Source organism: Apium graveolens, chromosome 7 (genome assembly GCF_009905375.1).
Source record: "Apium graveolens cultivar Ventura chromosome 7, ASM990537v1, whole genome shotgun sequence".
NCBI lineage: Eukaryota > Viridiplantae > Streptophyta > Magnoliopsida > Apiales > Apiaceae > Apium > Apium graveolens.
In genome coordinates this window covers 3,725,313-3,741,101 of record NC_133653.1, presented here as the reverse complement: position 1 = coordinate 3,741,101, position 15,789 = coordinate 3,725,313, and the positions used below count along the sequence as shown (strand labels likewise).

At 35.7% G+C, this 15,789-nt stretch overlaps 3 protein-coding genes across 4 annotated transcripts; 2 read left to right on the top strand and 1 right to left on the bottom strand.

Moving 5' to 3' along the window:
• The first annotated feature begins 180 nt into the window (after positions 1–180).
• LOC141671789 (peroxisomal membrane protein 13-like) lies at positions 181–4,225 on the top strand. 2 transcript variants are annotated; one of them, XM_074478142.1, is made up of 5 exons: positions 181–338; positions 913–1,155; positions 2,013–2,305; positions 3,429–3,521; positions 3,668–4,225. In XM_074478142.1, the coding sequence occupies exons 1-5, from the start codon at positions 308–310 to the stop codon at positions 3,878–3,880; spliced, it is 873 nt and encodes a 290-aa protein (XP_074334243.1). In that variant the 5' UTR covers positions 181–307; the 3' UTR covers positions 3,881–4,225. The 2 variants fall into 2 exon arrangements, with proteins under 2 accessions (XP_074334243.1, XP_074334242.1); XM_074478141.1 differs by having other exon boundaries at positions 1,965–2,305.
• Positions 4,226–4,567: 342 nt separating this feature from the next.
• On the bottom strand, positions 4,568–9,935 carry LOC141670900 (uncharacterized). Its single transcript, XM_074476955.1, has 6 exons — positions 9,685–9,935; positions 5,591–9,398; positions 5,379–5,505; positions 5,184–5,285; positions 5,047–5,086; positions 4,568–4,939 (listed from the first exon to the last, which is right to left on the bottom strand). The coding sequence occupies exons 2-6, from the start codon at positions 7,903–7,905 to the stop codon at positions 4,926–4,928; spliced, it is 2,598 nt and encodes an 865-aa protein (XP_074333056.1). The 5' UTR covers positions 7,906–9,398; positions 9,685–9,935; the 3' UTR covers positions 4,568–4,925.
• Positions 9,936–10,503: 568 nt separating this feature from the next.
• Positions 10,504–15,733, top strand: LOC141671737 (FRIGIDA-like protein 3). Its single transcript, XM_074478065.1, has 4 exons — positions 10,504–10,679; positions 12,555–13,620; positions 14,178–14,350; positions 15,117–15,733. Exons 2-4 carry the CDS (start codon positions 12,573–12,575, stop codon positions 15,531–15,533), a joined length of 1,638 nt encoding a protein of 545 aa, XP_074334166.1. The 5' UTR covers positions 10,504–10,679; positions 12,555–12,572; the 3' UTR covers positions 15,534–15,733.
• Positions 15,734–15,789: the final 56 nt, after the last annotated feature.

The window sequence follows — 15,789 nt, the reverse complement described above, 5'->3', positions numbered from 1 at the left end:
TACATGTCAAATTATTTTAAAATCAATTTTAATTAAAATGCATCTATAAAACGTACTTTTATATGATCTCTATTTTAATGTTATAATTTATATTAAAATATATATTATAATTGAATAATAAAAGGCATATGTAAACAATAGTAGTATTGATTATTGATGTTTTTGTACAATTAGTTGTTCGGGGATGGGGGCGTGTGTATTAGAATTGAGAAGCAAATAATTGTAAAATTTTGTTTAAAATAAAAAGGAAAATCCCAAAGAGAAAAGTTCATCTCTCTCTCTCTCTCTCTCTCTCTCTCTCGCTTGGATGGAGAATCCGAACCGAACTCCACAATCAGGTATCATCGCTCAAAATATCTGTATCTCCTGTGTATTTACGTTTCTTTCCTGGATTTTGACTCCTCTATTTTAAGTTTCATGTTGTTTCGTGTACGATTGTTAGACTCGCGTCAAAGCTTTGATCTTTTTATCTACTGTTCAATATTATATTTGTGTTCTTTGATAATTGAATAAGAATTCCTTTAAGTTTTTTATTTTTCATCTTTCGAATTTTATGTTTGGTAAATCATCAGAATTGATTGAATTGGAACTTTTTATTTTAACCGTGGTTAGGGGTTTGCTATCAACCCGAAACAATGAAATTGATGCCATCATTTTAATATAAGTAGCTTAACAATACTGTAATTAAAGTCTAAGAGGTGCTAATAACAATGTTAATTGTTAATTTGGCATTTGTGATTCTCTTCAATTTTATTCCCAGTTTATGCCCGTCACAACTGTATAATTAACGGTCCAACCAGTAGTCATCGTGTTACTACTGTTATTTTCTTCACCTCTTTACTCGAAATTGCACCAATATATTCATCTATTATGTATTCTATATTAATATGTACTATTATTCTATTCTTCCAGGTACCAGTGCTCCTCCAAAACCATGGGAGCGATCAGGATCTTCATCTGGTCCTGCACCTTTTAAGCCCCCATCCGCTGGTAGCACAAGTGATATTGTCGAAGCCTCTGGAACAGCAAGGCCTGGTGAAATTGTTACGGCAGCAGACACAAATACAGTTGCAAACAGTAATGCACTGGGCAGACCTCTACCGTCTCGGCCTTGGCAACAGCAAACATATAACAATACCACCACATTAGGAGGAGGTATTCTTATCTATATTCTAAGCTGAATGTGTAAAAACTATATAATGTATAGGTTTCTCCTTTTTCAGAAACAGTACATCTTCCAACCAAAATAAGCCCCATAAATCATGCCTATATCATATTGTAACAGTTTTCTATAGAAAACTGTTACAAACTATTAATAAGATGCGGAATATATGAGAGAAGTGAGTGTTTATGTTGATACAAGGATGAAAGGCAGAACAAACTCACATATATGTGAATCTATGTTTATAACTAGCTTTTGCAGAATATGTATATATAGCTGCTGTATATTGCCCTACAACTACCTTGCTACTTTCTTATAGCAACAGTGAAGCTCAGCCTCTATAAATTTAACAAACCGAAGAAATTACTCCCTATTACATTAGTTACTGCAGTAAACATAAACTGAAGAGAGTGTACATTTACACTGCCTTTACATACAAACTACTGCATTAAATTATTAAACTTGTGATATCATAAAACGCACATGTTATTTCTTGTTGATATCTGACAAAAACCCAAAATTCCATCAAGTATTACACCCAAGAAAATCACACAAAGTCCATCTTTGTCTTCATGAACAATTTACTGTATACAAAGTTCTTAGATAGTATATACTAGTACTATGTAGTGTACTGATCACTGTACTTATCTATTGTATGCATAGTTATGTAGTGTATTGATCACCGTATTGTTGTGTTTGCAATTTTTCCATTTTATGGACTGTTTTTTTATCAGAGTGGAATTATTTTACATTTTTCAATCTACTAATTTTATGTCTGATTAGCTTAATGTGAAACTCTCAGGTGTTGGTTATGGTTCCGGTCTAAACTATAATTCTGGTTATGGATCAGGAACTTACGGATCATATGGGGCTGGAGGATCTTATGGGGGAGGAATGTATGGAAATAGCATGTATAGAGGAGGAATGTATGGTGGGGGGACTGGAGGTCTCTATGGTGGAGGGATGTATGGTGGGGGAATGTATAATAGTAGTTTTGGAGGTGGAATGGGTAGTTATGGAGGAATGGGCATGGGCATGGGCATGGGAATGGGTATGGGTGGTCCATATGGCGATCAAGACCCTAACAATCCTTTTTCCGCTCCATCATCTCCTCCAGGATTTTGGGTTTCTTTCATGCGTGTGGTAAGTGACACAGAATAACTTTTATTGTTTCTGGATATACATTTGTATTTTATTGATATTAAGTGTATTTGATACATATACATTTCATGTTTGATGAATATTTCAGTAACACAATTCTTGACCTTAATGACCGTTCTAATTGATATCTTTAACTGCATCTTCAGATTCAATCTGTCTAGCTGCAAAGTAGAATATGACTTTGTTCCTTGTCAATAGTTTGTGCACAAAAAGAGTCTACGAGGCCATTTGTTTACAACTTAATAAATATGAATGACTTCAAATATGAATCGGCCAGCTATTAAGACTGTTTTGGAAGATTTTTAATTAACTGAATGATTTCAAAATCACCTGAACCATTCGGCTCCAAAATTCTGCCTGAATCGCTCATACCACATGTATCTTTTTCAAGCATGTGCTCGGATGAGATATTTGTAAATAATATAGTTTTGAATTTTTTGTTTTTATAAAAATATAAGATTTATATTTTTATTCAAAACAAAAAATTGAAAATATATTGTTGTTGTTGTGCACAAAAAAGATTAATATTTCCGGGTTTGTTGTTGTTGTTGTTGCTCCTTTAAATCTTTTAAACATTTATTGTTTTTATGATATTAAATATTACCTATTAATCAAAAGTGCACAGTAAAATATATGTATTCAGATATTTAAAAATTTGTTACCAAATGATATTAATCATTCAGGATTCAGATTTATTATTCATTCAGAATCTTAATCTTTCAATTCCTATGCTTCAGATTTTTAACAAATGACCCTACCTGTCATTGATGTTTGACAAGAACAGTTTTATTTCAAATTCTCATTGTTATACCACTAGTCATATGTCTAAAATTTCATTGTTATGTAAAATTTTGAAAATGAACCTCTATTGAAGAGGATTAGAGGAGGTGGCATCTTTATATTACTTTGACATGCAGCTAAACGTAGTCAGTAGAGACCTTCCAGACGCTTTGTTGTATGTATCCATGTTTGCAGATAAGAGAGCTATAGAAGTCTAGGGAGGCAGCAATAGTTTTTCTTTCTATATTTTTGAACTGTGGGGCCTTAGGGTACTGCACATTGTCCAAGTTACTTATTATAGCTGCCCTTTTGTTTATATTGGCAGATGCAAGGTGTGGTAACTTTTTTTGGCCGTGTTGCAATGTTAATAGACCAGAATACTCAGGCGTTTCACATGTTTATGTCTGCACTTTTACAGGTATATATACTTTCTCTGTATCCCGTATTAGAAACAGAAGACAATATTGTATATTTATGTCTAGGTTCCCAAGAGTAATGGTCAATATGTGCACTTTTATCTGATATATTATGAAATTCTAATGTTTAAAATTGGACTGTATGCAGTTGTTTGATCGATCAGGCATGCTGTATGGAGAGCTGGCTAGGTTTGTGTTTAGATTGCTTGGAATCAGGACAAAGCCTCAGAAAGTCCAACCCCCTGGAAATGGACTTCCAGGTCCTCATAATTTCCCAGGTGGTCCAAATTACGTGGAAGGTCCCAAGGGTGCTCCATCTGGCGCCTGGGATGGTGTGTGGGGAAATGAACCTAGTAACTGAGGATGCCACATAACATGCTCATATAAATTGTCCGTATTGAGTTGAGAGATACCAATTGAATCATGAAAGTTCGGTGCCATGGCTGTATAGTCCAGATCTCCCTTCCTGCCTTCTTGAGAAATAATAGACTGTATTCCCCTCTTGTGATGTATGCAACTCAACTTATTACTACTATTTGTGTGAATCGTTGACGTTTGGTATACCTGTATTCCAATGTAAAATCAGCCTTGTCCCTGCATTGCATCGTGAGCAATGAAAGCAAGTATACAATACAATGATTGTTGTGAGTTCATATGTATGACAAGCCGTCAAGTCCCATGAAATATAACCTCCTTGTTTGTTAGATTTGAATAAGAAGTTTGTTTGCAGCTTCCTGATATTAAATTTTGTAGTATTACTTTAAACATTTTAGAAGTTATCGAGAAGTCTCATTGTCATATAGTAGTGTGATAAAGTTGAATGAAATTATTTGCATACTTTTTCACTGGATGAGAAGATGTTTGCAGTTTTGATTGCGATTCTGCAGAGAAAAACCTGGCATCTTAACCTTCTCTACCATGTAAGAGAAGTTTTTCACGGTATATACCAGGTCTGTTCAGGATTGTTAGTTTAGTTACTTTGCACAATATGAGTGTTCAGTTACAATTTCTTACAAAATACCAGAGTACATTGCACAAGATCCCTTCCTCCTGTTCAATTCTATGCAAACTTGATGTGTGTTACAGTTTTTAATCTTGAAAAAAAACAAGAACAATCTAAGACTGGAAAAATTAAATAAGCCATCATCAGAATATGAATATCATCTTGCTACATAACATAAAAAGGCTTATTCAGGAGCAATGACATCAGTACACCGCCATTGAAGATGTGAGTATCATCATTGAGTTGACAGACATCAGATAATCAAAGTACCGAATTCAAGTGAAATCCGAGATTCATTCAAAACTAAAGACAGTCAGGCATCTACCCTGGTAGCCTAATTTCAAAACTTAAATCCGAGATTCATTCAGTAGTCCTGCACAGACGTAAAATCTAGGATTTTGTCTTATTTCCGCATCCCTGCACCAGACAATGCATAGAGTACACACATTTTGGGTTAACAGAAGGAAAAAAAACAGAAATATACCATTTAAATTATCACAAGTTTGCTGCATTAGCAGTCATACCATCTACTTTTTCATCGATCTGCTTTAAAATGCCAGAAACCTACACAGTTTCACAACCTCTCAGATCACACTGATTTGCAAATTTTCAAACCAGAAGTATTTGATTTTAATCATCACACAGTTTGAAGGTTTCTTACATCAAAGTACAGCGACAAAATTGGTGAATATTGATCTAGTATTGAATAAATTTTATGTAGCAGGCCTAGGAGGGCATCAACTTGATTCCCTAGCAAATCAACCTATAATCAAATTGGAGAAATTTAATTTCAAATATAAATCAATGTTATATCAATCAATTCTTTGAAAAGTTAAAATTATCGCAAAGTTGTAACCTCATTTTCAGCTAGTTGAAGATTATAGCGTCCTCTCACAAATGCCTCCTTGTAAAGCAGATTATTTTTCCTGACTAAAGTTGATGATTGAAACATTAGATCAATTTTTTTCTTTAGTTTTTCCAACCTGAAAGGATGTTAATTTTGAGTCAGATCTTCATTCTAGTTTTTCAAGAAAAAGAAATGATGCATTAATAGTAAATATTGAATACCTCAAATTACTTGTTTGTAATTTTTGTTCTGCCATGTTCTTGAAATCCAAAAGTAACTTTTGAAATCTTATGAGAGGTGCAAAAATGGTATCCCACTTGGCTAAAGACTTCTCTTTTTCATGTAAACTCTCTATATTGTCTATTTGAATCTCCAAAGTATGCCGGTCCTTCAGTAGTTCCTTACTCTTGCTGATTTGATGCAAGAAACTTCTAAAGTTTTTACTCACTAAATTGAAGGTGGTCACATATGGACTCGAAGAATCTACACTGCTACATAGATCCAGATCTCGGGGCTGTAAATTGTCTACCTTGGTATAAGCATTTGTCTTTGGCATCAGGTATTTGTGCAGCTCTGGGCATTTCAATGAAGAAAAAGTGTGTTCTGTAGATTTTAAACTGCTTCCCACATTATTATAAACCAAATTTTCTGAACAACACTGATTCAAGACTTCTTTCATACTCGGATCAACGATCAACCAATAGATATCTTCCCTATTAAAATTATAAAATTTATAAGCCTCTTTTTCCATCTTCAAGGCTTTGACAATATCTCTTAGCAGCACAGTGTCAACATCCACCTTCAATGAATTTTGTACGACATCACGTAAATCTTGATGTTGTCTTATTGCACAATAGGCTTCATTTTTCATGTATTTGATGACCTCATCATAGACAATCCTGCGCATTTCATTACCCAGAATTTCAATGACATTACTTCCGACTCTTTCCTTGTATTCATTTATCATTTCCCGCGTGAAGATTGCACATATATCTGTTTGAAGTTTGTTTGAAGTAGTAAAATTTTTAATTGCCTCTCTATAGAAGGTCAAATAAATTTCATCCCTTATAAAGCTCTCACTCTCACAAGTACACAACTCAAGGTAGAACTTCTCCACTAGACCTTTTAAAAGAATGTTTTGTGTATCTTCAACTACCAGTGCTTGCAATTCTGATGCAAACTTTTCTTCTTTGAATCTAATTCTCTCCTCTTTCAACAGTTTTTTATAATTACGCGATGTCCCTTTCTTCCTCTTCTCATGTTCCAGACAGGCTGGAATATTAATCCATTTTTCGTCCTTCAATTTAGTAATGCTCTCTATCTTTTCCACTAAATCACGAATCCTCCTCTCAGTACATCCGAGTTTATCTCTTTCTGCAGATAAATAATGCCTTTGTCCAAGTACTTTGTTACAACCAAGTGACTTACTCTGTTGTCTCCAGATAAAATATTCATGATTTTGTATCAGCTTAGCAACATGATTAGTGTTTTCATCTGCTAGATCCTCTTCAGATAACTCTTCCATATAGTCAGAATCAGGCAAAGGCTCGCTATCTCTGACTGATGCACCTAAACTCTTATAATTACCTTGACCCCTTCTCTCGATATTCTCATCTTTAATGGTAAGCGTTTCAAGTTCATCCCTCAATCTAGTCATCTCGTCAATCAGTTCTAACATATACTCATTTGGAGATCTACTAGAAAGTTCAACTTTTTGCTCGAGGTCAAGGATGTATCCTTTTATAACAGTTGATGTTGTTTCCCTTTCTATCATCCACTTCACTTGCTCTTCTAGCGGACAAATCACAGCATTTTGCATTCTTTTGAAAGCAATGTTCAATGATCCTTCTAAAATGTCAATGTCAGAGCTCATTTGTTCAATCACTATGCTTTGTTCAGGTCTAGCATACAACTTCCTGTTCTCTGAAAAATGGCAATCCTCATACTCATCAAACATATCTGCATCAATCTCAAGATTAATAGCACTCGAAGCTGATTCCCTTGCGCGTTCATCTTTCAAATTTTGCTTAATATTCAAAAGTTGTTTATGAATTGAGTTTTTGAGTTCGCAAATCTCCCCTTCTTTAAAATCCTGAAAACTCTCACCTTTAGCTCTTTCAATCTCAATATTAGCATGTAAATGTCGTAATTCTCTTTCTTTCAATGCCAATGCATGCGTAAGCGTCAACTCATTCTTTGATCTCTCAATTAACTCGTAATCTTTTTCATGGATTAAACTCTTCATATCTTTCAGACGCGCTTGGAGAAGATCTTGGAGTCCTATCAATTCTGCTAGCACGTTTTCGCGGCTTCTTTCCGGGATGCAGCTGTCCGTTTCTTCATGAATCAGACCACAACAACCCTTTATTTGAATTATAGCAAGTTCATAGAATATAGATCTCTCATGCAGGCACTCTATTGTTCCATCTGTAGACTGTACTCTTTCATAAGCATTGTCCATGGCAGACCTTAAGAGTCTCATCAATATCGAATCTGACATGTATCTACAATTCATTACATCTGAATATTCTTCCATTTTCTCATTAACCTTGATGCCAAGAGAAAGTTTAAAGGTACTTTAGCTCAGCTCCAAAAATTATGGATCCCTGCAACTGAATTTTTCTAAATGTATTTTTCCTTTATGTGGTTTTTTGTTATATATAAAATAAATGAGCCAAAAACATTGTGTGAACAATTCAAACTATCCAAGTAAACATTGCATGAGTTAACTGTCTAACTGCCAGTTGTCTATGAATAGAAGATTATACAAATATCTTGTTTCACAAGGAGCAGTGCACTGCACACTACCCCTTGACCATTAAAATTTCATCACTGAGTTGACAGACATCAACTGAAGTACAAGACTGAGCTGCTCTAAGGGCCTGAAGTCCTTGACAGCAAAGGTACCCAATTCACAGGAAGCCTCCCCAAGTTACGACAAAGTAAGGCAATCGACTCTCAAAGCAAGGGAAAACTTTTGTGATTGCTATAATGTGCAATCATCCTGAGAGTCCTGCACAAACCAAAAGAATCCAGATTTGTCTTTTGACATATTCAGAGAGCAAACTGAGATTAAATCATTTCCAGGGATGGCCTCATTATATCAGCAATCCACAGAGTTTCAAGCGTTTAAAAATCAGCTTCTGTATAGGACAAGGTCCAGGTCCACTGTGAAACCAAATAGTATTCTGACTGCTTGAAACTGATGTCAATTTTGTGAGAGAGCTCTAATACCCCTCGGTAATAAGTGGTCAAGCGGAGAACATGAGACATTTACCTCTTACACATACTGTAGCCAAAGTCTCTCTAGCCCCACTACTAGCATTGCATTTGTAAAGACTATAATAATTGTCGAAGGACGACAGCCAGGGACAACCAAAGAAAGTCTACTACACAGTTCCTGAACAACAATCTAAATGTAGCATCTGCAGTTTTGAGCCGTTATATTGTAAGGAAGAAACCCTGATTCAGGAAGATATAATCGTCCTGAAAGAGACAACTATAGTTGCTGGAAACAACAAAGTGAACTACAAAAATGGACAGGCTCAATAGTTATGCCATTGTGCTAGTCTGACCTAATTAAGAGTGGTTTAGTTGGAGGAATAAACATTAAAATTGCCATGATCATCAACTTAATGAGAAAGGCGAGGTAGTATTATTTCCAAAAACAGTCTATTTAAGAACCGGCCTTACTCTTCTGAAGGCTGTACTGTCCGGATCTTAATCATAATCTTTTTGTAAGATGAGCTAGACGAGGCCGGGGACTCAAAACCACAGAGAGCATGTGAGTCTATGTATCCGTATCCAACAGCAAATCCGCATTTACGACAAAGAAGTTTAGTTTTTGATCGATAAGGACCCCAAGCAAGAGGAAGGCAGCTAACCTCGTTAACCTGAGTGAATCGACTGAGATCAATTGATTCGAAGGAGATAAAACCTTTCCTAATGGATTTTTGATACTGAGAGCCAATTCCAGAAGTTATGCGGTTCAAAGATGTTAACTTCAAAGGGTATCCACAGGACCCGCAGCTGCTTGGAAAATGGGAATCATATAAATTTTACAGGAAATAATGTACTTGTAAAGTAAGTGTGTGAATGCACATGATTTATAATCATCAGAACTCTCATTGTGCAGTAAATCTGCAGCTTGCAAGTTATAAACACCAAAATTAAGATAAATCATCGCGACAAAGTATGCATTGAGTTACACGTAGTCCAGATCAAATTTTATTGCTATTTGATAAAACGGTCTAATAGCAAGGAAAGTATTATATGAAATGATGAAGTAAGAAAAGAGAAGAAAATAGAGAAAGACCTGTAAGAGACATGTGGTTGCGACATTGTAGAATAATTGATTGATCGAGATCAAACGCACTAGTTTAATTTAATCTCTCTAGGAAAAGTACGTAGCAGCTAGCAGAGCATAAGTTGCAGCGTCGTAGGATGCGTGACAAAAGTGAAGGTAGAATTTGCAGGCAAACTTGGGGGGATTATTCAGGTGAGTTTTGTTAGCGGAGTCTGAGTGAGGGTAGAATATTGTTATCAACGCCCGCCAGCCAGCCAGCCCACACACGCAGACATAACAAAAGACAGACGGACTAACTTTTTGTGGTAAAAAACGGAAATGAGCATTATTCGGTATAACAACCTTTAGGTGATTAATCGGATATTCGGTAATTTATCGGATTGATTAATTTGAGCATTAATTGGATGTGTTTAATAAAATATAAACATACTTTAATTTATTATACTAAATATATTATTCCAAGAAAATAGTGCAGTGATTAATTGGATTGTAAAATCAAATCGGCAGAGCATATTAAAACGATTAATCGAGCAATTAATCAGAAAAATCGTTGATCGAAAATGTAAAAGTCGAATATATATTAATATTATAAGGTTTGAAAAAGTGATCTCCGTGGTATCAACAAATTTGAAAAAGTGATCTCCGTGGTATCAACAAAGACGTGATCTTGATCTTCATAGAATTTTACTCTATAAGATTTTAATACTCTATTAGTTATTATTTTAACAAATATATATTTATCATATTGGAGTATTTGATTAATTAAAATTTATTTATAATAGAAACATGACTTGAAAAAGCAAGTAGTAAATAATAGAGGGAGGTGGGTGCCATAAATAGAACCAGTGGCCTTGCCTGGCGATATATATAGAGACCACTGTACTACGCTTTCCTCTTTTATTATTTCACTTACCGCAACAACCGTCATCCGAATCAAATGCTTCGACTCTCCGTCTAAATTCGCCGCCGGCTACTCTCCACCGTCTTCTTCCGATTCCGATCCGGTAACTAATTCTCCTTTTCATTTGTCAATTTCTCTCTCTCTCTCTCTCTCTCTCTCTCTCTCTTATAATCTCTAATTTCACAGATACATATCATAGCTTCAATTAAGCTAAGCTTCCTTTAATTTATATAGTGCCTGTAGTCTTAGATGCAAACATTTAACGGTTTACTTTAGTAATTAATTAATGTGGAAGTGACACCATTCTTCTGGTTTTTCTATTACATACATGATACATGACTTAATATAAAAGTTAGGCCTAATTACTTCACAATTTTTACCCAAATTTGTCACACAAGCCTCATCCTGCTCATTGTGTACAATTATGTGCATTCCGTTAACACAACCGGATCAAAGAATGTATTTCCCGTGAGATGGTAGTCACATTTTGGCGTTGAAATATATGCTTTGAATAACAAAATATGGTTTGTTTAAAAAAGAATACAAGCACAAGATGGGTTTTCATCTTCTGTCTCTTCCCTTTAATACAAAGGACAATACTCGGGTATTTGTAATTAACAACGCAATTGAGATGAAAATGGGGTTAAATATCAAATTGGCCACTCAATAAACTTCGATATCTCAAATTCACCACTGAAAAATTCGGGGTCTCATTTAAAACACATTAAAAGACATAAATATCATCCGTACCACTATGTCCTGAAACTAACGGACAGTTTACTGACGCCGTTTGACTGGAATTCCATGTCCACACGCAATAGCAGCAATCCACGAAAGACGACAGCAGCCTATGGACATAGTGGCAAACGGCGTCAGTAAACTGTCCGTTAGTTTCAGGACATAGTGGTACGGATGATATTTATGTCTTTTAATGTGTTTTAAATGAGACCCCGAATTTTTCAGTGGTGAATTTGATATATCGAAGTTTATTGAGTGGCCAATTTGATATTTAACCCGATGAAAATGTAACTGATTATATGGAAATTTAAAATTGAGAATTCAAGGGATAATCATAAAATGCATATAAAGCCTACTTTCTTAGGTAATACTGAGAGCGAGAGGATAAGAAGAAAAACAGGAAACTGTATCCCGCCTAGCGACTCTCCTCTCCTCAGGCTCTATTTAGCTCTCCTAGCTACAATGTGTCATTCTCCTGTTGGCCGAACATGTCATGCCACTGATCAGATTACAAACAATATGACACTAAATCTCCCTTGAGAAAACGTGGTCGTTTTTATTCGAGACTTTGGCTCCCTTCTCCTCTCAAAATGTTGTCATATTATTAACAAAATTAAAGTGTTAACAATAAACGACATAAATAAAATGTGCAATTTATTGATGTTTGTTATAGACAAATATGCAACACCGGTACGGTAAATATAAAGACAAATATCTTGGCCCAATTACTTTACGGGAGCTAGGGACTTTTGAACACCGCTAAATTTCCTTTTGGTGTGCTAAAATAGATCTATACTTCAATAATTTTGAATAAATATGGATACTAAATGTAACTGCAGTCTGCAAGTAGTCATTTTTTCCAAAGTTGGTGTTCTTACTTATTCAATAGAATTCACGTGTGTGTCTTAATCTTGGTTTTTGATGAGAGAGAACATTTGTAGAATGAGAAAGAAGGCGATGTCGTGTTTCTGCATTTTCCTTTTAGTTTCCCTATTATACGTACATAATTGCCACTTAAATACTGTTGACCACTGTCTCGGTTTTTGAGCAAATCTAGTTTTTTGCATACAGTGATTCGGCTGGGATGGTTTAACTTCTATGATATACATATCTGAGATATTTGAGTAGAAAAAATGACCACTATGATAATTGATAACTTAAAAACATACATAAAAATAGGTTATTTTCAACAGTAAATTGTCTCCACTCTGTTTGTATTTAAATGTATTGTTTGCTTCAGGAATCAGGATATCCAGTCATGGAAGACACACATTCAGTTGCTACACTGATTGAGTCAACCACTACTAAGATACAACAACTTCAGAAAGCATTTGCAGATCTTGAAAGTCACCGAGCAGTTACGCTTAACATGAAATGGCAACAACTGGAAGAACACTTTCATGGGCTTGAAAAGTCCTTGAAGAGGCGTTTTAATGATCTGGAAGGCCAAGAAAAAGAGTATAAAAACAAAACTATCAGAGCGCGAGAAATTTTAGTCAAGCGTGAAGCAGATATAATAGCCAAGGAACAAGCTTCGCTGAATAGGCTTCAAGAAAAGAGAGATGCTGCGGTGTCTGCTCTCTCTTCTAAAACGATAACAAAGCGTAAAAAGCCATGCATCGAACCTTCTTCTGTTACAACTAAGAATCAGTATAGTATTCCGTTAGTAGAAAAGAAACCACCTGATGTCATGGCTTCTGAAAATAACTCAAAAAATGTGAAAACCTTCCCGCAGAATGTAAATGTGGAGGTGCAATCATATCCAGAGCTTGTGCGCTTGTGTCAAGCAAATGATTCAGAAGGACTCCACAAGTTCATATCAGAAAACCGTAAGAACCTGGCTGCCATCAAAGAGGAGATTCCAATTGCATTGAGCGCTGCTGCTGACCCAGCTAATCTGGTGTTGGACTCGCTCCTGGGATTTTACAGCATACAAGCTGCCCAGTTGGATGGGAAGAAGGATTCGTATCTTCTAGGTTTACGTCGAACTTGTATAATGTTGATGGAGTGCCTTAGCCTTGTACTAGCAAATCTTGACATGGACTCCTTTTCTTATGTAATATCTAATGTAAAAGAAAGAGCCAAGGCTATTGCTGAAGAGTGGAAACCAAAGCTGGTCGACCTTGAATTGGATGCCAGCAACGGAAACTCGTTGGAGGCTCATGCATTCCTGCAGCTTATTTCTACATTTGGTGTTAATTCTGATTATGATCCAGAAGTTTTATCCAAGATGATACCAATGGTTTCTCGTCGTCAGCAAACTGCTGACTTGTGCCGCTCCCTTGGGTTGTCCGAGAGAATGCCAGGTAGGTCCACAGTGCTGAGCTACTTATATCATGTCTGTTTTATCTTTACTATATGAGGAATTAAAAGGTGTCACTGCACTTTGAACTTCTTTCTTTAAAAGAGGGTTAAATTTATAAAGGGTTCGAACCATGTTTCTAAAAAATTTGCATAAGCTCTTTTGTCTCACCAGTCAACCCTCAACTTAGCAATATGCAACACCTGTTTCTCTGTGATACTATAATCTGCTGATTTCTCTATACAGACCCCTTAATACAGCAGTACAAACATTATATGGATTATGGAGTCATCACAAAAAAAACATTTATAATAAGAAAATATCGTAATCTGCTCTCTCTTTGTCTTCTTTGATAGTTTGTTGACTTTTCCTGTAAATTCTTGGTGCTTTTGTTATTTGTGTATTATACTAATAATATATAAAATTATGATTTCACGACTCAACTGAGGTAATTGTGTAGTGAAATTTCAACCTGAAAGTTTCACATGTATCGATGCTTTGATGTCTATAGCATCCCTTGTCAAGAATGATAAGCATTGTTTACATTTCTAAAATTCTCAGGTGTAATTGATGTCCTGGTGAATAATGGAAGACAGATTGATGCAGTTAACCTAGCTTTTTCTTTTGAGCTTACAGAGAAGTATTCTCCAGTCTCATTGCTGAAATCTTACTTGACAGAGGCAAGGCAAGCCACTTCACCTGTGAGATCTGCAAATGCCTCGCCTACTGTACAGGTTTCCAGACTAATCTTTTTTAATATTTATTTGTATTTCTCTTTCAGACCCTGTTTACTATCTGGAAATATGAGTTTATTTATGTGATTAGGATTCCTGATATTAAGCTACATCCTATTTCACATATTTATGACACGGTTATATATCGCTTAAATGGTGGAGGCTCCTGTCTCTCTAAAATTTATTTATTTATTACGATTCAATTTTCGAAGAAGTGCAACGGCTATTTTAGTATCTTCTGTATTCAGACCTACATCCTCTGCTCTCATCTTCTTTAATTGCTTGTGTCAAACTTACTAAGATATGAAATCTTTTTCACCATAGAATAGCGAGAGGGAAAGGAGAAGTCATGCTTGTATAGACCATTAAATTAGGGCTACTAAGGAGATTGAAGGTTTTTCTTTCATTCAACAGCCACAGCACCTTATCACTTAAAATGTAAACACACTTTTACATGATTAAATTTTATCATCTTAAAGAAGTGTTTTGCTTCTGGAGAGATTAGTGCTAAAAGTGTTTTCTGGAAATATTAGTGCTGGAAATACTTTTTCCTCGTAATTCAATATTTGATACATATTAACCATTTTATAATGATCTTAGTAGCTTATTGCACCTTCCCAATGGACTAACGGAGCATTTAAGGGGGGGGGGGGGTTCCTAAAATTTTCCTAAATTTACTTTTCCTAAAGGGTCTTGCAGATAAAATTTTGTAGTGTAGATACCAATACCAGTTTTCTATGACAAATTGGAAAATCGTGTCTTTCAGACTGAGGTGAATGAGAGGGAACTTACTGCACTCAAGGCTGTTATCAAGTGCATTGAGGATCACAAGCTTGAAGAGCAGTATCCAATAGATCCTCTCCAGAAGCAGGTTGTCCAACTAGAGAAGGCCAAAGCAGACAGGAAAAGGGCGACAGAAGTTGGAAAACCTCAACCGAAAAGGCCCCGAGCTAATGGTACAGGTTATGTGCCACGGGTAACTAATGTTGCTGCTGAGAGGAATTTCTATCCCAGGATGACTGATAGGTACCCGCAGTACATGTATGAAAGACCATATGCTTACACTGGACCAACAGACAACCACATTCCTTCACTTCTTGGTTCTGCTACTTACAACCTATCACCTGCTCATGGTAATTACTTTGGGAATGGCTACCAGTACCAGGCTCCGTATCTTCACTAGGTTGTAATGCTGGCTAACCTCTTATTACTTTCGTGTTTAACTGTTACTCTTAACCTTGATGGATGTTTCTGTATAATTCTGTTCAGTACTAAAAAAATGACCAAAAAAATCATAAACATAAAAATGGATGGCATTTATCTGTTTGTTGTACAAGATAATACTGTGAACTTTTAATATATGCATTGTTTCTGTTTTCGTTAGTCCAGTGATCTGTAGGAGTGCTTTGTTACTTTAGTACTACTATGTATGGCCAGGA

Excerpts from the sequence above, each read along its gene's own strand:
- LOC141670900 (XM_074476955.1), bottom strand. The coding sequence starts at position 7,905 with ATGGAAGAATATTCAGATGTAATGAATTGTAGATACATGTCAGATTCG. Across the intron at positions 5,286-5,378 it reads TTCAACTAGCTGAAAATGAG|GTTGATTTGCTAGGGAATCA; the intron begins GTTACAACTTTG and ends ATTTGATTATAG. Across the intron at positions 5,087-5,183 it reads TTTTGTCGCTGTACTTTGAT|GTTTCTGGCATTTTAAAGCA; the intron begins GTAAGAAACCTT and ends GAAACTGTGTAG.
- LOC141671737 (XM_074478065.1), top strand. The coding sequence starts at position 12,573 with ATGGAAGACACACATTCAGTTGCTACACTGATTGAGTCAACCACTACT. Across the intron at positions 13,621-14,177 it reads GTTGTCCGAGAGAATGCCAG|GTGTAATTGATGTCCTGGTG; the intron begins GTAGGTCCACAG and ends TAAAATTCTCAG. Across the intron at positions 14,351-15,116 it reads ATGCCTCGCCTACTGTACAG|ACTGAGGTGAATGAGAGGGA; the intron begins GTTTCCAGACTA and ends CGTGTCTTTCAG.
- LOC141671789 (XM_074478141.1), top strand. The coding sequence starts at position 308 with ATGGAGAATCCGAACCGAACTCCACAATCAG. Across the intron at positions 2,306-3,428 it reads GGGTTTCTTTCATGCGTGTG|ATGCAAGGTGTGGTAACTTT; the intron begins GTAAGTGACACA and ends TTATATTGGCAG. Across the intron at positions 3,522-3,667 it reads TTATGTCTGCACTTTTACAG|TTGTTTGATCGATCAGGCAT; the intron begins GTATATATACTT and ends GACTGTATGCAG.